Source organism: Syngnathus typhle, linkage group LG15, assembly GCF_033458585.1.
Source record: "Syngnathus typhle isolate RoL2023-S1 ecotype Sweden linkage group LG15, RoL_Styp_1.0, whole genome shotgun sequence".
Taxonomy (NCBI): Eukaryota; Metazoa; Chordata; class Actinopteri; order Syngnathiformes; family Syngnathidae; genus Syngnathus; species Syngnathus typhle.
This window is the reverse complement of record NC_083752.1, coordinates 2,115,579-2,139,320: the sequence shown is the minus strand read 5'-3', so window position 1 is coordinate 2,139,320 and position 23,742 is coordinate 2,115,579. Positions and strand designations below refer to the sequence as shown.

Below are 23,742 nucleotides of genomic sequence, written 5' to 3'. Positions count from 1 at the left end.
ACCTACACTTTTTGAGCGGCCGGCAGAAGACAAGAGAAAAAGAAACAGGTCATTACCAAGGAAGCCCGGCAGTCTTAAAGCCATTTTATGCCCCTCGGAGAGAGGCAGTCGGCACAACATGGCTGACTGGAGTGCTTCAAAGCAAAAGGAGGGAGGGAGGGAAGGAGTGTGTCACTTCCACTGGCCTTGCATGTTCAAGGGGAAGTGGGGAGTTTACAGGGTGACACGAGGGTCACAGGGCAGGCCCGGAGGAGGTGACACACGGGGGGCATTTGTGTGGACAAATCTGATTATGTTGGATTTGTTTTGAGCCGACGTGTCAGTTTGTCCAAGCATAGCTAAACACCACGCTTTGCAAAAAAAATTCAAGCTGCAACATAAAGTCTGTGGACAAAGATTGAACAGTAGCCCAATGCATGTTGCGTATATGCAAAGGCTACAATGGCCTCAGTTGCCTCTGACAGAAATGACATTAGTTTAGGAAGGAGTTATCCAACCTGTCCACTCTCATGAATTATTAATTTAGGATTTTAGTTTCAATGTTTCACCTTATTTGCACCAGTATCTTACAAAAGCAACTAAACAAGTGAAAAAGTCTTGTGCCGTATTTAAAGACGATATTGTTGGATATACTTGTTCTGGTTAGGACTTGTAAAATACAAAAATGCTAGATAGAATATAAAATGACTAGGATTGACGCAGTGTGACAAAGCAGATGCACAACTGTCTGAATTGCCTAAATTCCTGGGGGCTGATCAAAATGACGCACTGGAAGTGTGCAAAGTTGGTGAAGGGAAAGAAAAGAGGTGCAGGTTTATTTTATTTTCCTAGCAAACAACACGGTAAAAAAAATCCTAGAATAAAAAAGAATCCTATTTCTTACCGAAAACACTGCTACTTTCAATGCATATGACACAATCCAAAAGTGTTGGCGTCCTGTCAAGCTGTCAACCCGTCTTCAAGTCCACTGCGAGTTTTTATGCACTTCCCAGTAAAAAGCATGACAAAGCATGGGAGACCCTCTAGTGGCATGGAGGTATATTAATAACACCGCAAAAAGAATGCAAAAAGGACAAAACGGCTTCAATTATGAACAAGGTTTATGATGTTAAAAAATAAAATGACATCTTTGGAAAATGACAGAAGAAAAATTCTCAATGAGGCATGGACCATAAAAAGCAGACTGGGCTAGAGGTAGAACCCTGATGACCCCCACATTGGATTAAAAAATTTATTCCTGGTATGAACAAAACTAAAGTGGGCTAAGTATGAAACCCTGTGGCACTCCAGGTTAATAGTATTTTGAAAAATTAGCCGGGCTAAAATGGTGTAAGATTGTGATGTCCATATCATTTTACCCTGAATAAAGTTCATCTTTTTCATTGCATGATTGGTTGAACTTTTCTAAGCTTACCTTTGATTGAAGATGAATTTGAATGCAACATTATTCGCCATTTTTATTTCCCTTACCTCCTCCTCCTCCTCATCCTCTTGCCAACACCTGCGCCCCTGCGGAGGAGGAGTTCCGGAGAAGAGGAAGCCCCCGGGGGTAGCGAGGCACCTCACAGATGGTTAGCAAATTACACCTTCATTACCTCTCGTCTACGCTTCCTCTGGTCAGCGCTTCACAATGACTCGCTGTTCCTGTCACATCTGCCAGCGTGTTGGCCTACAGCAATTAAAAGTTGTTTGTTGCTTACTATCTGCACACACACTTGCTGATATAATACAGCTGTATAATTAGACTGCAAAATATAGTGGCTGTTTGGAATGCTTAAAGGTTAGCACGGCTTACCACGGAACGGTCAAAACAAATGAAATGAAATCATTGTTATATCAGTTTGTGTGTGGATATGGTGTGATGAAATGTTTTCATAAATGGAGGACCATTAGACAACTGACCAAAGCATGTTTTCAATCAACAACCTCAAGGCTTCTTTATTCACTGCTAATGTTATCATCCAATCTCAACCTTGGATCGTACCAATGTTTGACTAATTCGAGCCAATTCCACATATTGAACATGACCTTATTCTTTTACAACTAGATGTCTTTTTAAATACATCTTGATTGTATTTAAAGTAAGATCCCTAAAAGAGCCCCCACGCCTGGAGAGATAAATATATTTCAAACCATAACAAATCTGGTAATGCATCTAACACATGTGAGCTGTTTTGCTTTTGGACATATGGCACTTGTGGAATTGGAAACTAAGACTTCACTACTTGGATCTCTTGATGGCTGTTAGAAAAGGAAATTGCAATCTAAATAGTTTTAATATAATTCAGGAAAAGAAAAAAAAAGTTGAATGTGCGCTTTGAGCCCAGTGAGCATTTTAGGTCCAAAAATGTTCACAGGAATAATAAATTGGAGCACTGATTAGGAATCACGTGACTCATGATAATAACAAAACCAATATGTCTCCGTCACAATAAACGTTGTGAAATTCTTCAGAACTAATAATAGAGAAGCCTTTTAGTTTTCAGTTCATTTATTTTCCGTTTCAGTTCCGTCTAGTAAGTATGACACTTATTTTTTTGTCCTGCTATTGTCCTAATAAACTGAATGTTCTCAGTGTCAGATGTGTCAGATCCGTACAGTAACAATAGGCGAAGCTCCGTTGATCGTCAGTGAGCGCTGACCACTTCTCCAAGGCCTTTCCCCTCCTTCCCGTGCCTCTTCCAGCCCAGCGTGAAAACGCACGCGAGGGCCCCAGCGCAGCCATTAGTCAGGCCGGGAAGGCATGGAATAATAATGAACGGCGCTCTCACGCATGAGCAAGCGAACCCCATCACCGCCACCATCAGCCAGTTTCCAGCGGCCATTTCCGTCATCTAAAATGCATGTCCCTCTCACTTGAGCGGATCTCGCCGTTCTCTGGCGAGTACTTTCCCCTTCCCGACACTACAGTAGAACCGCCGGGGGGGGGGGGGGGGGGGGAGTTCCGTCTCCAAAGGGTTGTTTTCTTTCCGTCTTATACACTTATGACCTTTTCGAATAACACTCGTTTACATGCATACTTAATTCTTTATTGGGGGGGTTCTTCATATTAAATTAAAGATGGGCGCTGTCCAGCACTTTTGGGAGCTTTGTGTTTTTAATAGCAACAAAAATGGTCCGTCTACATGTTTTGGCTTAAAGAGAGGATCACAGAATTTTTGCATATTTGCAGTTCGGCCTTCACCTATTTTGGAAATGCATCCTCCACTCTATCAAAAACTCACCAAAGCAAAAGGTGCTTTATGTTGAAGTGATCTGAGGGGTTTCATTTAGACAAAAGTAGTGCTTTGAGGAAATACTGTGTGATATGTCTTGGGGTAGCCAACCTTATTTCCGGTGTACCTAATGAAATGTCCAAGAAGGAGGATGCTATCAAGGAGACCGCCACCACGGTGGCGTCAGGGCCTCAAGTGATCCACTGCAGCAACGTCAGGAGTGACAATGAAGAGAGAAGAGCAAGAATGAGTCATACGCAAGCCCCTCCTTCGACACCCCCACCAATACCCCCCCCCACCTCATCCCCCCTCCCATCGAGCCACGTTACGTCCGTCCTGACTCATTCATTCTCAGCGCGGTCTCACGCCTACTGTTTTGCTTCTACACACCGACGCCCATTCAACTGCAGCTCCATTCACAAAAAAAAAAACCAACATGTTGGCCATTCAGAAAAAAAAAAAAAAGAAAGACGCTGGTGTTTAGAACATGTATGCATGATGGAATACTTCTTCCTGATTTGGTGGTCTGGTGTCGCTGCCAGGGCCACCCACACTGTAGACCACTGACACACTGAATCAAATGTGTGTACGTGTGTTTTTGTTCCCACTTCCTTCCCGAGCTGCTGCATCTTCATCCCTGTCTTCCTCTCTCTGGTTAGCTCATCTTTAGACTGACTGCTTCCCAGGCAGCTAATTATAAGCCACGGTTGTAGGGGGGCCGGATGTGACGCTGTGGCCTGTGTGTGTGTGCGCGTGTGCCTACATTAGTGTTCAAGTCATATATGACACATGAAGAAATGATTGTTTTCATACATTTACATGTTTGCATACAAGATTTCATTGTTTTCCTTCATTTTGCATTTACATGCCCACTAAGCTCTTATTTTTGTGTGCAAATGTGACAAGATGTGTTTCATCATTGACAAGTGCGTGTGTGTGTCACCAAGTAGGATACACAACCTCAGCCCCTCCCTCACTGTACTGCAGCTCTGACTCATACAAGGTGGAGGGAGAGACAACCGGGGTCTGATGATCGCCAATGAGCGTCCACACGCATATTCATGCATGCAACATATGCCCTGATCATAGTATGCAACTGAAGTGGAATTGTTTTCCTGGAATGGAAATGGAAATCATTTGTTCGCAACGTAAAACCGGATGAAAGATTCTTAACTGTCAAGAGTGTAAAAAGTACTACACAAGTTGTGATAGTAGTAAGTGGAAGTGATCAATGGTATTGCAAGTTCTTGCAAATTGTTGGGGAAAGAAACCTCTAGTAAGTGCAAACAAACAGAAAAGCAAAACTATCTTCCCTGTGCTTCGCATTCAGAGGATCTGGGTTCGAATCCCACCTTTGTGTTGAGTTTGCACACAAGTTAGCCATCCATCCAAGTTTCTAAATCGTCCAAAAGTATAAATGTGAGGGTCAGTGGTTGTTTTTCTATATGTGCCTTATTCCAGCCCCTCATGAAAACAAGCACCATCGAAAATGGATGGAAGGAACTTGTGTGCCTTGAAAAGCTGACTTCCTGTGATGAATAGCAGGCCACCTGTATGACATCACTGATGAAGAGGGGGAGAGGAGAAAAAAAAGAAAACCTCCTCCTTTTCTTCTTCCTCTTCCCTCCATCATGCTCGCTCCCCTCCCCTCCCCATCCTGACGGGATGAGTCACAGACGGGCCAGTTCCCTTGATGCACTGCAGAAGCGTCATGTGACGTCTCCGCTGCCACCGCCGCCGCCGCCGCCTCCCGCGCATTCATTCATCCTTTCGCCCCCCCCCCCCCAAAAAAGGCCAATATTACAAAAAATGGATGCAACAGTAGAGTAGTTTTCATTGATAAATGTGTGTCATGGCCTTGCTTTAACCGTGGATGCTGTTTAAGATTTTATAGTTGCCATGGTTACAGCATGCCAGGAGACAAAAAGAAAATACAGGCAAGGCTCACAGTGGTGCAGTTGGTTACATAATACACTCACCGGACATTTCATTGGGTACACAGCGAAGACAGGGGCAGGCAAGCTGTGGTCCGCGGGTCAAAGGTGGCTCGTGAGCCCTCGATACCATGCAGAAAAATAAAATCCTGTTATGAAAAAGCAGTAGCAAATCAATACTTATCAATCACGTGCAATATGTTCAATAAAAACAGTCCGTTAGCTGTTCACTACAGGAAAAGTTGAGGTGCCCTTGTGGGAACAATATGACTTCATCACTCAGGGGCCCATGACGACTGAGTGTTTTGGTTACCGTGGCAACAGAGTCTTGCCAATCGAAATTAGACAAGGAACTCGATACGGTGTTAAGAGATATGCATGGCAAGAGGCTAACTTAGTCCACTGGCTGCATCGAACCTTTTGATTTTTGAAAATGTTATTTATTTCTTATTAGGGACAACAGTGAAGAAGTCAAACCAAAACTAAACACAATGGATCTAATGTCTACACACTGCTCAAATTCTAAATTGATTTGATATAATAAATGGGACCAAGCTAAACCAATGGATACAAGGAAGTTAAATAACGTAAATAATGTGCTTGCACAAGTATGCACACCCTCTTATATCTGAGACGCTGCAGAATTGAATCACATTCTGCAAGTGTACCTAATGTTTTGTCCAATACACTTGTTATTCATAACAATACATGAAATGTATTATCGTGAGGTTAAGCAAAACTATGGTGAGATGTTTTGATGAATGAACCGTGCGATATTCAAGTTCACCCTGAGATTAAGGAGAGAAATAGCTTAACGTACAGTATGAATCACCACAACAAAGTAAGAGGTGGGGGGGGGGCATGAGGAGGGGGGGTGTTGGTGATGTCATTGATGATGGTGGGGGAGTCAGCCGTGAGTCAGAAAGAGGAGGAGGAAAAAAATGGGAGCACATGGGAAGGTGCATGGCGCACCTGCTAACGTGCTGGATGACTCACCACTGCTTTCACACACACACAAGCAGGTAACACACGTGCACGCTGGTTTTAAACAAACACACGATGGAAGGATGAGGGAGGGAGAGAGGGAGGGAGGATGACTCACACATCAATGATACGCACACACACGCGTAAAGAGGATGTATGATTTAGATGCATCCCACGTCGTCGGCTCATTTTGGGGAACCTCCACTACAATACATTCCAAATGATGTCCATATTGAATTGTTACAATATTTATCAATATATACTGAGATTAGCTGGCGAACGTTGCAGCATTTCATGCTCAGTAGACTGGGAAAGTGTTTTTTTTTAGGTGGTCTGTGTAACACACCCTTGCTCAAATTCCAAATGTTGTAATACAATAGGATTCAGATAAATCATTTAAAAACGTTTGCGACCATTATGATCTACAATTTGCGTATTTACAGAATTCGGATTGTACAACAATATACAAGAGTAATTTTACGACTTTTAATTTTCCAAATCAGGTACGCAAGTATGGTTTAAAAAAAAATGTTGACCCTACACACAAATACAAGTGACCATTAATTCCATTTCTACCTTTAATAGATACCTTAATACATTGTTAGGCTTGTTTTCATTTACATTTTGCAAATTTCCGGACGATAAACATTAACACCAGCGTGTTTGGCCCTTTTTTTTTTTCCACATAAAAAAAACCCCAACGAATTATTATTCCTTATACAGCCTGCATAATCAAACATATTGACTTACCAAAAAAATAATGAATAAAAACAAGTTAAATCTAGGATATATGCCTTGCCCTGTGAGCCCAACATCCCTCCCAAGCATCTTTCCTAAAATGATACAGGCAAGACTGCTCCCTGGTGGCTAAACAGTGCATTTCGCCCACGCAAGTAAATAAGGAATACACTTGAGAATCGCAATTAGCACTGTTACAACACCAAACGAGTGAGGGTCATTTATTTTAATTGAATTTGCAAGAGGACAAAAACGATTTTGTTTGTCCTTTTTTTATATCTAGCAGAGGAATGGAAAGAAATTGTTTTTTTTTTCTTCTTCAAACAATGGCATTATGATGTCACTGAGCTCAGTAGATTACAAGGACTCGGGTGCTGGGCAGTGTGAAGGTGTCGCCCATCTTGCGGATTTGTGCGTAGGTGACGAAGCCTCGGAGGAACATCAAGAAGCCTGAAAGGGGGAAAACAAGTGTTTGGGGCAAAACTTTTTTTTTTTCTATACAGCACTTATTTTGAACAGTGGTCATTAAGTCCAAATAGTTTGTTTTGGTACTGATGCAACTTTCCGTGACAGTATGCACAGACAAAGACAACATTAGTACATGGCTACTTACCAGCCACCAGGGACACCCACCAAACCCAGTATTGTCCCTCAAAGTAATCAGGAAAATACGAACAGAACTGCAAACACAAAGATGGGCGATTAGAACAAAGACATCCAGTATTTTTCAAATTATTAGGGGCGGGTAGTTTCTAAGCACGCATACCCTGACAATGAGGAGCCATTTGAAAAGGGAGAGACCAAATCCGCTGGCGGCCCCGCAGCGCCCGGCCGCCGATGTGGTCAAACAGACGGATATCAGATATCCAATCCAGTTGAACAGGAATGCCACTGGCGTTAACAAAAAGGAGAAAAAAAACAATGGAAGCAATAAGAACTCAATTTTAGAAGACAAGAGTTCCATTATTGATGTAGAAATACAAGAAAAAAAACAAGAGATGAAGTTGAAAAAAGGGGAAAAAATAATTTCTAAAGAAACAAATTGTGGCCATTCTCAATAACAATGATTTCCCATTTATATTTATGGAATATACATGATTTTTTTTCTTTCCTTACGGAAGAAGGTGAGGATGAAGACGCCATTGGTTCCTATCCTCAACTGTTCGCCATCTGCAAAGTCATCTCTGATTCCAAAGTCTTCATCCTGCATGACAAGAGTGACATTTGTTTTAACATGATTCCCCCCTTGTATAAATAAACTTATTTCCCCAATGTTAGAAACAGATTTATCCAAGGGCATGACTAACAGTCTTATTTTGCACCAAGGCAAACGATCCCAACACTGTGTGTTTCCCGTATTGAATACAGGAAGTGCTCCGAGGTGCCATACAATAAATCGCAAACAGTGTGAAACTCACCCTTGCGATTACCAAGGGAGCCGGGGTCTCCGCTTTGGTCCTCTCTGCCTCGTTGTAGGAAGGTAGTGTGGTCGCCACGTTGTAGGACGGCGGCTTGGGGAAACTCACATCCTCCTTGAAGTCAAAATAAGCTGAAACATATTTTGGGTTGGCATATTCAAAAGGAAAAATCACATTAGTTAGTCACTTTCAACTCACACCACCAAACGATGGTAGCAAAGCACTACTTTTGTCAGAAAAGCTCTTCAGTTCACAAAGCGTTCTAGCGCAAGTTTCACACTATATTCCAGCTCACATTAAAGGGTAAACTCTTAGTTTTAAATTTTAAATATAGCTTTTGGTTATCTTTTCGGACACGTCTTCCTTGTCACCAACTTGTCACCAGATGGCGCCAAAGCAAGATTAATTGGCCCGAAAACAAAAACGTCCACAAATGCTCAACCATGACCATGAATGGGGTTCAATAACTGTTATTTGTAATTCTAATCATTGGCTTACTGTCAACAATTACAGGTGGACGAACTGGTTAATTGTACCTTCTTGCGTCTTGTGGAGGGGCATAAGTTTACCAGTCACCGGCATAGAGAGCTGAGCAACTATCTATGATGTGTAGAAAAAAAGGAGAATTTGCAAAGCAATTAAGTCAAATGAAATGGCTTGCCGTTGCACTGTAGCGGATGGGAATCACTGCTGGGAGTCGACAGAACATAATATAAAATAGCTTCCGTGTCATGCATCAATCATAGGCTCGGACTTCTGTTTCTTACCAGCACTGTCCTCTGTGACGCTGCAATAAGGAGGGGGCGCGTCTCCATCTACGTGATGGTTACCTTCAGCTTCGTCCACGTTGGGCAGCTGGAGAAACATGAAGGGCAGACATGACTAATCGCACACCAAACATGGATGGATGAGATGGAAAATGAACTTCCTGATTAACCGAAAGCTACAACAGCAACGAGTGAAAACGCTTTCAATTACTGACAATTATGTACAAGAAGGGTTTAGAATAAGACAATTTTAACGAACTGAACTGCAGCGCCTAATGTGTGGCTTTGATACTAAGTAGCGCTTAGCGTGTAGGCTAATCGTGGTACGTAGGGGGAGCTACATACAATACCTGCTGATATCGGGGGCTCGGCTCTGCCATTCTGATTTGAACGGCCAACAAAAATCCCGAAAGAAAATCGACACGTTGTCCAGAACCCAAATCTTGAGAAAATTAGATAAACTGCCAACTCGTCCTGGAGGAGAAATTGGCTGCCTTCAGTATTTGCACTGCACAGATAATCAAATTAGCAAAGTTGTGAAACTACTTCCGGTTGAGGGACGGAAAGAATAGAAATCTTAATTTTATTAAAAACATTATCAATGCAAAGTCAGCTCATTAAAATTAAAACATCTTGTAAGTATTTCCATTATACGTATTTTGGATCGTTTTAATGCCGTGATAATTATGTCGTTGAGATACCGAATCGCGGCGTTGAGCTTTTACTTTATAATAATTCCAGGAAATAGTTGTTTATTCACTCCAGCCTAATATTGCTTTTCCCGTTCAAAGCGATTTACGTCACTGGTCACAACAAAGCTCCCACGCCCACTCTTTTGGGGAAAAAATGTGTTTCAGCAAAGGAATGGATGACAAAATTGCCATTTGGATAAACAAATCCAATTAATTCAAATAAAAGCAAGTAGTCCGAATATTTTAAGAATATTTGAAGAAACCCCAACAACCATAATATGGTGTTGTAAGGTTTTATTGTATTTTCAGTCAAATGAAAAAGACAACAGTCCCATGTAAGGATGAAGATTTGGATGTAAATTAAGTGTTTTTCTGGTACTTAAGAAGCACGGGGTAAGTGGTGCCTATGTGCTTCTGGTTGTAGTGGTGGCACACAATCTCTACATCGTAGAAACTAAACTGGACTTTGACCCGCTCGTTGGGCGAGCTGAGGAAACACAGGGTGTAGAGGGCGAACTCAAACTCGGGACTGACGCCGATGAAGATGCTGCCTTTGGGCTTGATGCCGTTCTTCCAACTGAACTGCAGTGCCAAGATGTGCTTGTTCTCGTCTGGCTGGAGGGAACATAAACATGTCACACAGGCTCAGGGTTCGAATGGTTCTGGACCTTTTGCCATAGTTTTTGCTTCACTCCATTCTTTAATCTAACATTTCGTTGTTCAAGAAAGCGGTGTACCTGTGGCGAGTTAGCGTTGACACTGTAGCCTTTGTAATCGATATGACCCAGCTTCTCTTGCAAGTACAACTGGATCCAATTGTGAAAGCCAATGACTGTCCTGCCTCCTCTGGTTTCGCCAACAAACACGTGTTCAAATCCTGACGAATCTGGCCTGAGAGAAAGGATGGGTGGATTTTCAAATCTCTTTTCCCTTCTCGTCCCCACTCACAGTGCAGCCTTCCCACAGCGAGACAGACAATTCAGCATGGCGGTGAAAGATTCCCACATTACACTTTGGCTCGGTGACAGACTGCACCCACCTGCTGGATCCTCTCCTTGCGTAGAGTTCAAACCAGATTCTGTAGAGTTGCTCCTTGAACTGCGTCTCGTCTTGCGGGGAAAGTTGCTTCTCCACCAGGTATTTATGCGCTATCTATAACAACACAACAAAAGTAAACATACTGTAGAATGAGATTACAAGAAATAAGGGGCAAATCATTGATAGTGTGGTGGAAAGCAAAAACCAAGAGCATGTCTCAATGTGGGTTCTCCAACAGTACCTTCATGGTGGGAGTCTTAACAATAGAGTCCAGGAACTTGTGGTTCTCTGCCACCTCCTCAGGGGTGACGATTTCTGGCTCCCCTGTGTCACTCACATAGTTATCCAACAAGGAAATAAAGGCTGTGAATGCAAAAAAAAAAATCCAAATATGTCAAGACACAGATGTAAAATGTAACCTCATGGAAATGTTTGGAAGACATCATGGCTGTACTGCTCAAAACATCGAAAGCAAATGCCTTAGCATTAGCAAGTAGCTGCAGAGGGATAAATACAAGCACATAAACAAAGCATAAGTCTTAGCAATTTTCTAGTCATGTGATCCAAGCAGAGGCGGGGCTATGTTGCTTGCACCCGCTGGCCAGGCATAGTGAACTCTGCACGATCTGGATTATGCAACGTGCCTCTGTTCGTCTTAAGGAGATTCTAGCAGTGGATGAAAAAAGCTGTGAGCAGTGTGATTGGGAGCCAAGGGGTCATTACTAGAGCAAGTTGTAATACAAGATAGGATGTCCCTCTTCAGGGCATCCACGGGTTTTTGCCAAAATTAACTCTTGGAATCGCTATGCCGTACGGTAGTTACTTGGCAACAGGATGAATCAAGCACTACTTTTGTCTAAATGAAGTTCCTCCCCTCATCTTGATGCTAAGATGATCACTCACCTAAAAAAGTCTCCTTCTGGAAAACGTTCTCGTCTACAAATTTGAACAGAGGATATCCCGCCCCATCGTTGTCATCGTCGTCATTGATGGCCATATTGTCTCCAGCTTTGCCCTGAAACAGGAGTACAATAAAGCAGTGTAACTCTTTTGTACTTATTTGCATCGAATATAGAACAAAATTCAATGCGTAAGCCTTTTTGTTACCCCAATGTAAGTCAGTTGTGTTTATTTGTAACCCAAAAGCGTGCCATCATGTTGCACCTGCAAGGATATCCTGTAGTCTTGTCCGGGTCGCAGTCTGTTGACGTCGTTGTCCCACAGCTCCTGCACCATGGCCGACAGCTCTCTCTCACTCTCAATCATGATGAGGCGACTCGGGTCACTTCTCAGATATTTGTGTTTATGATAGGTTGAAGTTGAAATGAGCAGTCGACCTAGTATATGAAAGTGACAAAGAGTAATAATGTCTATCCAGTAATATTGTATTTCTATAATTACATAGAAACTCCAACAATAAATGTAAATACTATATTTAGGGACACAGTCAAACGATATTGTCATCTAAATACATTCGCTATTTCAATTATCAACACATAATTACAATACTTTTGTAACATTTTCAAATGAAATTTCTTGAATAAGCACACAAATTAAAAGAGGTAATAATAAAATTGCTAGAAATCACATTTGGAGGGCTAAGTTTCCAACAGCATATAAATTGAAGTAAAAGTTTTCAATTTTCTGGTTCATAGTAAACGTTCCTCATCCACGTCATCAAACTTCCCGGTGATCCTTTTGAGCTCCGAGGCCGAACGTGTCTCCTGATGCCACACTGACCTTATTTTCCCCTCCGTTGGAGTTCGATCCCGCTTCACGCCGCGGTCTTCAGGTGCTGCTGTTGTTAATGCTTTCCTGTGTTTGTGAGAGAAGATATGTCTTTAGAGGCATAGTAGCGCTCGGTTTGTGTGTGGATGAGAGAGGGGCACGACAGGAGGGAGGGGGGCCATTTTAAAGGGTTATCCCCTGTCAGCAACTCTAGCCAAAGGGGTGACACAATGTTGTCGTCTCTTTTCAGTCTCAGGCTCCAACGTGTGCTCTTTTGTTTCTTTAGCGTTTCATTGTTGCTCCCGCGCAGGTCACACAGCACCGCCACCTGGATGACAAGCCCAAATATGGGTCACGTTGCAGGTGACAAGACGCGCCGCGGGATGGACGCACACACCGCAGCATCGTTAGTTTCGAAATGTTAGTGCAACACTTTTAAGTTCATCACTGTCGAATCAAATGGAATTAACTGAAATAAAGTGACTTACCCGCTGAAGATGGCCAAGGCATTTCAAATCGTTAATGAGAATTCAAATGACAAATACTGAATGCATGATTTAAACGCTAGAAGGGGGACATTTATTTTGAAGCTTAACAAGGTTTCTCGTGATGACAACAAAGCTGTTTAAACAACGTCTCTTTAGCTTGAACACAATTTCAAACAATAAATTACTTCCCACCTGGTTCAGTTTAAATCGGGCGATAAAAGGGAGTCATTATCCAAACTACGGCTTCCCTTTGGATAGTAGCTTTTGGCAACACGTGCTACAAACAGCCCCTCGCCCTATTTAAACCTGATCTAAGAACACACCATTAGTGAGGTTTTTGAAAGATCTTTAGGGGGAACATCATAAACATCTCTAAAAGCCAGACTCCGCTTACATGCTAATTCTCTTCTGTAAATGCCTCCCTAAAAAGAAGGTGCCCCCCCAAAAACAAGTTTGTGGCATTGAATTTTCTTATTGTGTTTAACTAAGTTTACCCGACCAATAGAGTATATACAATTTTCAGAGACACCCTGTGTAGACATACATAATCACTCAGTGGGCAGTCCACTTAGAGCCCATTATTTGGGCCCACGCGTGCAGTGAAACGAGATCATGAAAGCACGCTATTCATCTAAGACCCCCATATCTATGTTGGTAATCAAGCCTGGGAAACGTATGGCAATTGTGCCATGCCAGCAAATTCAAAGGCAAAATAAGTATTCTCATAATGTGTCGTAATTCGTGGTATCATATTTTGAGGGATACGTTTCAATATTTGTTTACTGTATGCATTGCTATGAATTCTAAGTGCTTTCTAAACGTCCTACTGAACGTGACGGTGCCCCTAATGAAGTGATTGATGAAAAGAAAAAAAATACATCGCTGTAACAATCAAAAGATGGAGGTAAAAAAAAAAAAAAAGACTGCTATGCGATAAAGTGCATTCAGGCGGGGCAGCACGACAACAAACATCAGTCTTCTTCATCACTCCATAAGGCATCTTCTTCGTCCAGATCCACACCGTGGAAGAGTCTACGGCAAGAAGAATAAAACAAACATTTAGGAGTATCTAGTTTTGACAAAAATGCAGGCGTGTTGACGTGAGGAGGAAGGAATGACTCACTGTTTGTAGCAGGGCGAGTGTGGGTTGTTGAAGTGACTGTACGGGTTGGCTTTGTTGAGCAGGCCCAGACACAGCCAGCAGAAGTAATGGCGGCACGAGGTGCAAGTCATTTTGTTGCAGCCGTCCATTTTCTACACATATATCACGTGGGAGCATGTTAAAAACACAAGGTAAGCAGCCGCACAGTCTAAGTTAACAGAGTGGGTGTTGTTTCATCAAAACCCTGGCTAATGGGAAAGTAGTAATTAGTGTCAAGCCATTATGTCGCAGGAACATATCTTGACTGAGCGATGCTCAGGAGGAGCTATGTTTCATCAGGGTTGTTAGCGGGGAAAGAAAAAAAGTATGTGTGTGCAATAACCCCCTGTAACTAACAGAGGGCGCCCCCCACCTGTATGTTGGTGCCACAATGAGGGCAGCATTTGCAGTTCTCATTGAGCCAATCCCTGCTAAAGGACTCTTCCACGGCTTTCTGGATCACCCTTTTCCCGAAGCGCTGCTCCATAAACTTTTTGCCCTCGGCCGTGGCAGACAGGTACTCGTCACGAAGGCTACGCAAATCCTCTGTGGCACAAGACAAGAACAAAAACGGAACATTTTGGGTTCCGGATAGAAAATGAGCAAAATCATCTCCAAGGTGGCATAAATGAATTTCTATGCCATATCCAAAATGTATTGAGGGGCAAGATTGGACCGAGGTGCACGTCAATCAAAGTACCTGCGGGGATTTTACAGTGAGAGACCCCGTGGTAGCCCATCTTGCACAGCGTGCAGAACGCATACTGGCACACGGAGCAGATGCCCATGGTGGTGTCGGGCTCCACCATGACCGCCGTGCCGCAGGAGTGGCGAGGGCAGTACACAACATCTGCCATCAGGTCAAGACTAGACTGGAGCAGCAGGCGGTCGTAGCGTGCAAACAGCTCCTCGTCCACCAGCTGCTTGACCTGGCGAGTTTACAAAGTACAAACGGGGAGGGTGAAACATTTCCAAGTGACAAAACGTGCAAAATACGTCGCAGTGTGGTACCTGCATGGGCGTGGCTACAGAGGAGCACTTAGGCTCGGGGCAATTAAGGCACTGCACGTTGCCGTCCCGGATTTGGATCTGGAAATATTCCGTCATGCAGGCTTTGCAGTAGACATGTTGGCACTCTTTGAAGCAGAGGCAGTCGCCGCCGCGCTTCTCCGTGAAGCAGATGGCGCAGCAGAACGGCGTGCCGTCAAACACTTTCTGCCGTTGCGCCTCGTCAAAGTCCAACAGATGAGGTAGGAGGTCCACGCGTGTGTCCACAGACACGATGGCCCGCGGGTCCAACGAGGTTTGCTGGTCGTACATTTTCTTTTTCAGCTCTCTTTTCTTCTTGTCCGAGCTATAGCTAGGACTTCCGTGCTGCGTCACATCTGAGCCAAATCGCACGCGGCACGTAAACATGTGAGAAAGTCATAATCTCGAGGTTCTTCACCCTGTTGAAGGTACTGAACCCCGCAAGTTTCACACGCAAGTGCATCCACCCCCCATTCATACCTGAGGCGTCGTGGTCGGCTTTCCTGCTGCGCTCCCCACTCGCTTTACTTTCATGCCTGGTGACTAAAAGAGGAGACTGAATGTCCAGGAAGTCCAGCACCTCCTCGCTGAGGAACTGAATCCACGTGAAGAGAACCACGGAGCCTCGGTTCTCCTCCCATTGTTCATCCAGGCGTCGGCACAGAGAGCTCATCTGATGAGAACGAGCAGTAGGAGGAATAATGACCGGAGTGAAAAACGATGTCGTGCCATTTTCACAAGTTTCGTTATGTCACACCTGTCTTCTGGTCATCCATTTCGAGCTAAGAGTGAATATTGGAGAAGTTGTAGATGGGTAGTCTTCAGGAAGCTCAAAGTTTAGAACCAAAGGAGGTAAAAAGCTGATTTTATATTCTGTTTGCTTCTCCCCTGCAAAAGATTCCAGATATGAGAATGCTTGGTCACATTTGAGCCACACAAGTTAGGCCACTCTAGTTTTCTATGGCTCATTTCAGTCATTGGGTTGAAACATACCTTTTACAACAACTTTGAAATCCGGGGGAAGCTTCACACAGAGTTGGATCTCTCCCCCCTGGGCAGAGTCACCTCGATGGAACTCCTCCTCATAGATACTTGCTAAAGCAAGCAGCTCGTCCTCCTGGTCTGCCTTGTCCTGAGACATTTACATTCCTGGTACAACAAAACAGTATTGATTAGGACTGGCCCCTCATCCATTTTTTCAATTCATTCTGAACTAAGCCTGAATACAAAGTCGGTGGAGGAGCACATGTGCACCACATCATGCCATGAATGCACGGGAAAAAGTTATTTGTTATGGAATATTTGATGCAGGCCGCACATAAGATGAGTAAGAGACCCTTGCGTGTTGTATGTACTCGCGTGTACATTTGTAAAAAAAAAAAAGTATACCGTCACTGAATGATAGCAGACGTCATTTTCACGTGACGTAATGTCAATTTACCTTCGCTTCACATGACAACAGAAGCTAACTTACCTTATCCAAGTCGTTTAACTTTTATCTAAAGTAGAAACAGGACGCATGTGTGGAAATGTCATTCTAAAAAATGATTTGACAACAGCCGAGCTTTAGCTAGCAATAGCATTCTTCGGTGGAAGCTGACGTAAACAGTGGCTCACGCCCGACCTCGGCCACCGCTTCTTTAACTTTGTCCACTCCCACGTGTGTACGAGACATCAAAAATTACACTTGAAGCCACGCTGGAAAAGAAATAAAAAGTGGGAAAACACCTTTCTTACCTTAATAGTGCCAAACGCTACAGACGTGTGCCGATTGCATTACTGTAATTGTTTATCGCAGCGACCCCGCGAGGCCTGGAGGTATCCTTGCAGTTAACATCATTAAAAAGGTCTGATTTTCATGCTTGGGCAATTAATTCATTGTTACGAATACCAATTCCAATTCAAGAAGTCTAGAAATTGTTAACTTGTCAACACGAATACCATGTTAAAGTTGCATTCTTCCATTCTCACCCACTCATCCAGTGGTAATTGAAATAAAACTAGCATTGTCTAGGTTTAATTTCCTCTTGAATAAATGAAGAATCCCATTGTAATGTCCTTGATGTTTATTTTTACCCATTTAATGACAAGCAACAATGGCAGCACCTGGGTGAGCATTATGTAGAAAAAACACCAGTGAAGAATCGTACAACTAAATGAATAAGAAAAGTCCTACAACAAATGAAATAGCAAGAGGTTGTCGTTTGAACTTTGAACAAAGCACATCTGTCTTTTTGAATCTAAATGCAAAAACAGAAAATAATCAAGTGGATGAACTCCGGCCATTCGAGATTCAACTCGCACTGTATACTGCAAACATTCATAAATCCCAGCGTGACCATTACAGGTGAACTAATTTGTAGTCAGAAGAAATGGAACCAGTCAATAATGAGCAGTACTTCTATGGGAATGCTGCCGGATCCTCACAAGTGCAACGTAATCAGGGCGAAAAGCACAAAAACCTAGTCAATGTCCATTTCGGGGAGCTTGTTTTCTGCCGTTTTCTGCTCCGATTCTGGGGGTGTTTTTTTGTCTGAGTTGGGGGGCTGGCTCTCCGTCGTGGGCCCGTTGTCGGTCTTCTCCGTCGGCGGGTCCACCTTGGGCTTGGGCTTGGACAACACTGGGTTGCATGCTGAGTACAGCTCCTGTGGGGAGAGAAATCAAATTCAACTGTAGTGAAGTGTCCCTTCATGCATGTTTGAGAGTTCAAATATGGCACCTTGCACTTGGCCTGGATCTCGCTGACTTTGACCACCGGGTTCAGCGTGAGGTCTTGTTTGTTTTGCAGGTTCATCTTGTTGTTCATCCATGCCATGGCGTCGTTTACCTGCTTCTCCAGGCGGGTCACTTCCAGCTCGTCCAAGTGTGCATATTGCTCGTCCTGTGCGGGAAAGCATGCGAGTGAGTCCATAATGGCTGCTTTGTACATTCTTCACATTTTTTTATTAATTCATAAATGGTCCGAACTTGTGAACTCCCCAAAATGAATTTACCTTTGCCTTGTAGGCGTTGATGATCTTCATGTACAATTGGATTTGCCTGCCCAGCTCCTCAAACGACCTCGGCCGCTCCTCAGCTTCCATGGCTCTCTCAACAATAGGCTGCCCGATTTTCTGTGGGCAGGATTTTAATGCGCAATTAAATTATTTATCGAGTTACCTCGGTTACTAGACAGCCATTCCGAGCAATACCACAACAGCCGTTTAAATGGCTTCAATAAAATGTTTTACCTTAAGTTCTTCCAGCTTGTCAATGTAAACTTGCTTCTTTTCATCCTCTCCATCCTCATAAAGCCAAGTCTCTGTGTCATCCAATTTTAATGAGAAGATGTCACGATCCTGCGTGTAGATAAACAGTAAACGTCAAGGCTGGACAATTGGAATGAACAGGCGGTTTTGACATCTATTTTTCTCACCGCTTCAGTGACAAACATCTCCAAGGGGCCGAGCAACTTGTCTCTCATTTCGTACACGTACTCCTCCACGTTGTTCTTGGAGTCGTTCCTCTCTTTCTCCAGCTTGTCTTGCATTATCATCTTGCCCTAGAGGCATGACCACAATCAGACAGGACCAGCGTGTGAGGAAAATGGTCACGTGAGAAAACAGCAGTCAGCAGAAATTCAGTGGAATCTTCACTTTCCTTGTCCCTAATCTTAAGGTTTTCTATTCCATTTTTCTATCTACTTTGGAGCTTCTACTTTCCATCTTTTGATGATGATTTCCTTTGGCTTACAACTATATTGAAGTGCATGCTGGACATGCCTGGTGCTTTCTAGCACATTACCTCGTTCTCCACATGCACATTTAGCACATCGGTAGGCATCTGCCAGTACAAATTGGGCTGGATGGGCAGATCCACCGTCTTTGTTTTCACTTTGGGCTTCTTTGCTTGAGGCTCGTTCTTCTTGTCCTGCTTGCCTTCCTCTGTTGCCGTCTGAAAATCAGGAGTGGGAAATTGTTTTTCGCGAGAAATGTGCAACGGCCAGGCTCTGTTGCCCTTATGAAGCTCGACACAAGTCTCTCAAGTCAACTTTTACCTCCATCTCCTCTGTGTCACCTTTCTTGTCTCCCCCAGGAACTGCTTTTTGATCTTCCTGGTCTACTTGCATTTTGTTCTGATATGACGACAACAACAAAAAACAATAGGCAAACATGATATAAAAGTGAGCCACCGCCTCCTCTAGATATATCTTCCGCGCCGCTACATTCCATAGTGATGACCAAATTGAATGCCAAGGTAAGGTGTGACCAGACTGGCCGTGCAAAAGTGAATGGCATTTCCCTTTCACACTGCCTGCAAAAGCCACAACTTAGTTTTGTTTTTTTGCTGTGTTCGAGACTTCTGCCTGCCTCAAGTTCAAATCAACACTGCGCATACCTCCTCATCCTTCACCATCTGGTCGGTCTCCATGGGCTCCTCTCCATCTGTCACTTTCAGCACCTCTACGAGGGAAGCGCCAGACACGCTGAACACGCCGTGAATGTTGACTCGAACTTTGACCTTCACCTTGGCACTCTCGCCGGTTGACTGGGGGACCACGTTTTGGATCATGAACTGCCCTGCGGGGGCAAGGCGGAGACTGTTAGCTTGTTTTCTCCGTGTCTGACACGCAACGATTCGACTCATCTTTGCCACTCAAATTGGATGCAAATAAAAAGAGTCAGGAGGGAGCCATTTTGGTATCATGCGAAGTGGTTAACTGTGGCTTCAATCACAACAAATCCAAACTTTATCCACATTAATATCATCAAGTCTTGGTGCAATTGTTGGCGGGCATACTTCACCTATGGAGGTGTTGGGGTAGGACAGCTCCTTGGGGTTGTTGTAGTAGGCTTCCAGGAGGAAGGGCTCCTTCCGATAGAAGGTCAACACTTTGGAGAAGGGGGCGGCGTGATTCTTGGGGAACACCTCGCAATCGCTGTCGTGTGCACATGTTCAAATATAACCTTAGTGACCATCCGCAGCACATGTCGAGACAATTGAAACGATCGGAAACGTCTTACCTCACTCCATCCTCCACCGCAGAGTTCCATTTAAGTGAGATGGAATAAGGAACAACGTCCGTGATGGAGAACTCTCTGACTTTGAAGGCCGGGGACAAGATGGCACACTGTGTGGAGGAAGCACGTTTGCACATTTTCACTCAAAGCATATGACGAGACCCAAACGTTGCATTTGTACAGTCTGTACCTGCAGGGCGCAGCCTCTGGCCACGGCCTCGTCTGCATTCAGAGTTGTGCTCAGCTCTTTGCCAAAGAACTTGCTGATCCGCTCTTTGATGGAGGGAATTCTGGAGGCGCCGCCAACAATCTCAACAGCGTGCACGTCTTCTTTCCTCAACTCTGGGCACAGGGAGAACGAGACCAGCTTAGAGTCAATGTTACTTAAAACAACAAATGGCTGTACAGTTAATTATGGTTCCACAGTGGACAATCCCCCAAGCATTAAGGTGGTATGCACTCACTAGCTTGTTCCATGACGCTGCGCAGGGGGGCCTCCACTTTGGCCAACAGCCCCGCGCACTTCTCCTCAAACTGACCCCTGTGGACGCCAAACAACAAGGTCAATATTGTGGATGATGGTAACACACTCGTGTCCTTTTTTTGTTTTTTTTTTAACCTCACCTGTTGAGCTTACTGGAGACATCAATGTCGTTCATGAAGCACTCGATGTTCAGGGGCAGGTCAGACGAGTTGGCGCTCATCAGCTTCTTGAGCTTCTCGCACTCCTGGTACAGGCGCACCAGCGCGCGAGGCTTGGACCTGACGTCCATCTTGTACTTCTTGGCAAATTCCTCGCAGAAGTGGCTCACCAGAATGTTGTCAAAGTCCTTACCGCCCAGCTCCGAATCAAACGCCGTCGCGAGGATCTGCGAAGAACGAGTGGTTAATAATTGATGGCTAAGCGTGTGTACACTTCCGATTCTTGAGTATTCACCTTCAGCTTCCCCGTGTTGAAGGCACAAACGGACACCTGGTAACCGGAGTGGCCCACGTCAACAAACACAACAATTCTGGGCTTCTCTTCTGGACTTGGCAGGTCTTGCTTGTAGATGCCATAAGCCAGAGTCACTGCAATACACAGACAATTGTAATGTTAAGTCTCTGCAACATCGCTGCCTGAACTGGACTTTGCTGAACAACATGCCTTCACATATATAATGGAAATCTTCAACCACAGCTAGGAAGGCAAAACATTGCCATCTGAATTGTGAGGGCCACTTATTAGTGTTAATGGATTTGTGGGAGTGTCTTATGGAAAAAGCATACATCAAGGTTTCAGCATGTCAGTGAAACTATTCAGTCGCACCAGAGTAGCATATACCAGTTTGTGACTCGTTCAAAATAGGAACATGGCTAAATAAGTATAATATCCCTGTAAGATCATTGTAAAAATACTAATGGAATTCTAATTTATAGTGTGTGCAATCATGTACCGGCTGTGGTCTCGTTCATTAGTCGCAAACAGTTGAGGCCGGCGATCTGGGCGGCATCCATGACAGACCTCCTCTCTGCGTCAGTGAAATAGCAGGGAACCTGTGGAGGGAATGTTAACATTAGCTCGTGAGTTTACACCTAACCATAATGAACAGCATTTGCTTACAGATATGACACAGTCAGCCACTGGTTTCTTCAGGTCGCTCTCAGCTGTCTCCTTCAGCTTGGTCAGCAGCATCCCGGTCACCTGCTCCACACTGAACAACTTCTCTTCCTCCATGTACATCACCTGACATTCGGGAAGTATTTCAATTAGGGTGCAAGATCATGGCCGTCTGCTACAAAATCATTCTGGATGAACAGCATTAAGGCTCCTTCGCACATCTCACCTTAAGAGCAGTGGAGCCGGAGGACATCTGCGCAAGGTCGTACACCAAGTTGGACTTGGTCGACTGAACGTAGGGATCGGAGAAGGCTCGGCCATGGAACCGTTTGAAGCCTTGAACCGTGTTCTTACAATTGGTCACCACCTGAACGCAGGGAATGAAGGATGAACATGACACGGATCACTGTATGCAGTTTTGGGGGAGGGCATGCTCACCTGGCTCTTTGCAGCGGCTCCAATAGATCTATTCCGTGGTCCAAATGAGACGAATGACCTGAGAACATTTACAAGTTTTATTTTTTATAACTTGGTTAGATATTAGGTTATAAAAGTATATTGTTTTCAATTCAAGCAAACGTAATGATACACCTAACACATTCAAACACATTCTAATTTACGTTAAAATGTTAAAGGCGTCAACAAATATCAGTGTATGACGTAATAATGCAGGATAATTGCCGTAATGTAGAAAAGGTTCAAGCAAAAATATTATTCACAGAAAGTTATTTCCATAAGTATTGCTAGAATTTTCCAACAAGCATGGCCGACTGTCGTCGCCTTTGTAGCGCAATACACACCAGTTGGGCGGTGCTTGAGACACCGAGCGTTATTCAACGTCGATGGAGGAAACCGCGCCTCCCGTCCGTGAGCTCAAGGCGAATGAATTCAACCTCCGAAATGTACAGTTAATAAAAACTATGATCTTGGCTAACAAAGCTAGCTCGAGCGTGCAATCGTGGTTGCTATGTGAACAGCAAGCGAGCTGTCGTTACATTCGTGACACTTGTCAAATTTGAACACAAGCGTTTGAACTTTAAAATTAGAGTAGTTACTAGGCAATTAACGAGTAATCAAGTTTAGCGACTACCACTGAACGAGTCATGAGAAATGATGCGTTCACGTGCGATATCATAACCAGACAACGGTGAGGCAAACTATAAATAAAAAATGCATTTCCCTTGATAATCGAAATGAAGCATAGCTCGATGACTTACGGCGTGCATCTGTCGCTGAACTCGTTCGCGATGGTCTCGATCCCACCGGCTCGGGCTACAGCTACATAGCAGCTTTGAAAGCCCAAATCAAATCCCACCACAGACATCTTCGAGCAGAGTCTTCAAACTTCACTATGAACACCTGTGGTTTATAAGCAGTACATCAAGCCAACAGCTACGCTTATACCAATGTTGCAAAAGTCCAGATAAGTAGTTTCGAGGCTCCCTCAAGTTGTGCTAAGGTAAGCTGTAGTCATAATCCTCACCGTTTACCGGTGGCTCCGATCTGTGCTGCCTCCCTGCAGTTACAATGTGGTCTGCGTCGTTTTGCCACCAGGTATCGCGAGATCTGGATCATTCCAGAACTACGTTCTCGATCTTTCTAAAACGATGACGCTTCAACTTCTAAAACATTTTTGAGTATGTTCTGTTATCTCTATGCTTATTTTTCAAAACATATTAGTTTTGAAGTACGATAAGTGAAATTCATGTACACGCCTAGATGTTTGCTTCAGCTTTGGTTGTTTTTATCAATCCGTTTGATTTCTTGAGTTGAGGATTATAATTATACATTGAACAATGATGAATTAATTTATTTTTCTATTATGGCACAAGCTACGACGGCATATTTCCGTACTGAAACTCTTTTAAAAGAAAACCAATACAGAAGTATGCGTTTTTATGTGCTACTGTGACAGCCCACTGCACGAACGAGTAGTATGGGTGGGAATGACAGCAGTTGACTCGTGGGAG

General features: G+C 43.9%; 4 protein-coding genes and 1 long non-coding RNA gene across 7 annotated transcripts in view; all 5 read right to left on the bottom strand.

Moving 5' to 3' along the window:
* LOC133168241 (uncharacterized) overlaps nt 1–985 on the bottom strand; it is a 39,169-nt gene extending 38,184 nt beyond the window's left edge. Inside the window, exon 1 of the long non-coding RNA XR_009718167.1 lies at nt 884–985. This is a non-coding gene — a long non-coding RNA (uncharacterized LOC133168241). The remainder of the gene's footprint in view (nt 1–883) is intronic.
* Nucleotides 986–6,697: 5,712 nt separating this feature from the next.
* On the bottom strand, nt 6,698–9,576 carry LOC133168454 (NEDD4 family-interacting protein 1-like). Its single transcript, XM_061300037.1, has 7 exons — nt 9,407–9,576; nt 9,057–9,144; nt 8,290–8,420; nt 7,988–8,075; nt 7,638–7,762; nt 7,485–7,551; nt 6,698–7,321 (listed from the first exon to the last, which is right to left on the bottom strand). Exons 1-7 carry the CDS (start codon nt 9,434–9,436, stop codon nt 7,221–7,223), a joined length of 630 nt encoding a protein of 209 aa, XP_061156021.1. The 5' UTR covers nt 9,437–9,576; the 3' UTR covers nt 6,698–7,220.
* A 449-nt stretch (nt 9,577–10,025) lies between these two features.
* On the bottom strand, nt 10,026–12,931 carry endou2 (endonuclease, polyU-specific 2). Of its 2 annotated transcripts, none has more exons than XM_061299817.1 (7): nt 12,527–12,931; nt 11,951–12,123; nt 11,690–11,801; nt 11,028–11,149; nt 10,788–10,900; nt 10,486–10,639; nt 10,026–10,363 (listed from the first exon to the last, which is right to left on the bottom strand). In XM_061299817.1, the coding sequence occupies exons 2-7, from the start codon at nt 12,050–12,052 to the stop codon at nt 10,109–10,111; spliced, it is 858 nt and encodes a 285-aa protein (XP_061155801.1). In that variant the 5' UTR covers nt 12,053–12,123; nt 12,527–12,931; the 3' UTR covers nt 10,026–10,108. The 2 variants fall into 2 exon arrangements, with proteins under 2 accessions (XP_061155801.1, XP_061155802.1); XM_061299818.1 differs by having other exon boundaries at nt 10,026–10,359.
* Nucleotides 12,932–13,070: 139 nt separating this feature from the next.
* rnf14 (ring finger protein 14) lies at nt 13,071–17,000 on the bottom strand. The gene is made up of 9 exons (XM_061299816.1): nt 16,910–17,000; nt 16,166–16,321; nt 15,930–16,060; nt 15,653–15,845; nt 15,155–15,528; nt 14,844–15,072; nt 14,517–14,689; nt 14,126–14,256; nt 13,071–14,034 (listed from the first exon to the last, which is right to left on the bottom strand). Exons 2-9 carry the CDS (start codon nt 16,311–16,313, stop codon nt 13,974–13,976), a joined length of 1,440 nt encoding a protein of 479 aa, XP_061155800.1. The 5' UTR covers nt 16,314–16,321; nt 16,910–17,000; the 3' UTR covers nt 13,071–13,973.
* Nucleotides 17,001–17,220: 220 nt separating this feature from the next.
* Nucleotides 17,221–23,400, bottom strand: hspa4a (heat shock protein 4a). Of its 2 annotated transcripts, XM_061299417.1 has the most exons (20): nt 23,256–23,400; nt 22,990–23,131; nt 22,211–22,268; nt 21,999–22,139; nt 21,776–21,898; nt 21,609–21,708; nt 21,110–21,243; nt 20,797–21,041; nt 20,637–20,713; nt 20,363–20,514; nt 20,176–20,282; nt 19,957–20,090; nt 19,550–19,731; nt 19,209–19,286; nt 18,956–19,105; nt 18,588–18,713; nt 18,403–18,510; nt 18,166–18,285; nt 17,892–18,053; nt 17,221–17,817 (listed from the first exon to the last, which is right to left on the bottom strand). In XM_061299417.1, the coding sequence occupies exons 2-20, from the start codon at nt 23,094–23,096 to the stop codon at nt 17,635–17,637; spliced, it is 2,487 nt and encodes an 828-aa protein (XP_061155401.1). In that variant the 5' UTR covers nt 23,097–23,131; nt 23,256–23,400; the 3' UTR covers nt 17,221–17,634. The 2 variants fall into 2 exon arrangements, with proteins under 2 accessions (XP_061155401.1, XP_061155400.1); XM_061299416.1 differs by having other exon boundaries at nt 22,990–23,322.
* Nucleotides 23,401–23,742: the final 342 nt, after the last annotated feature.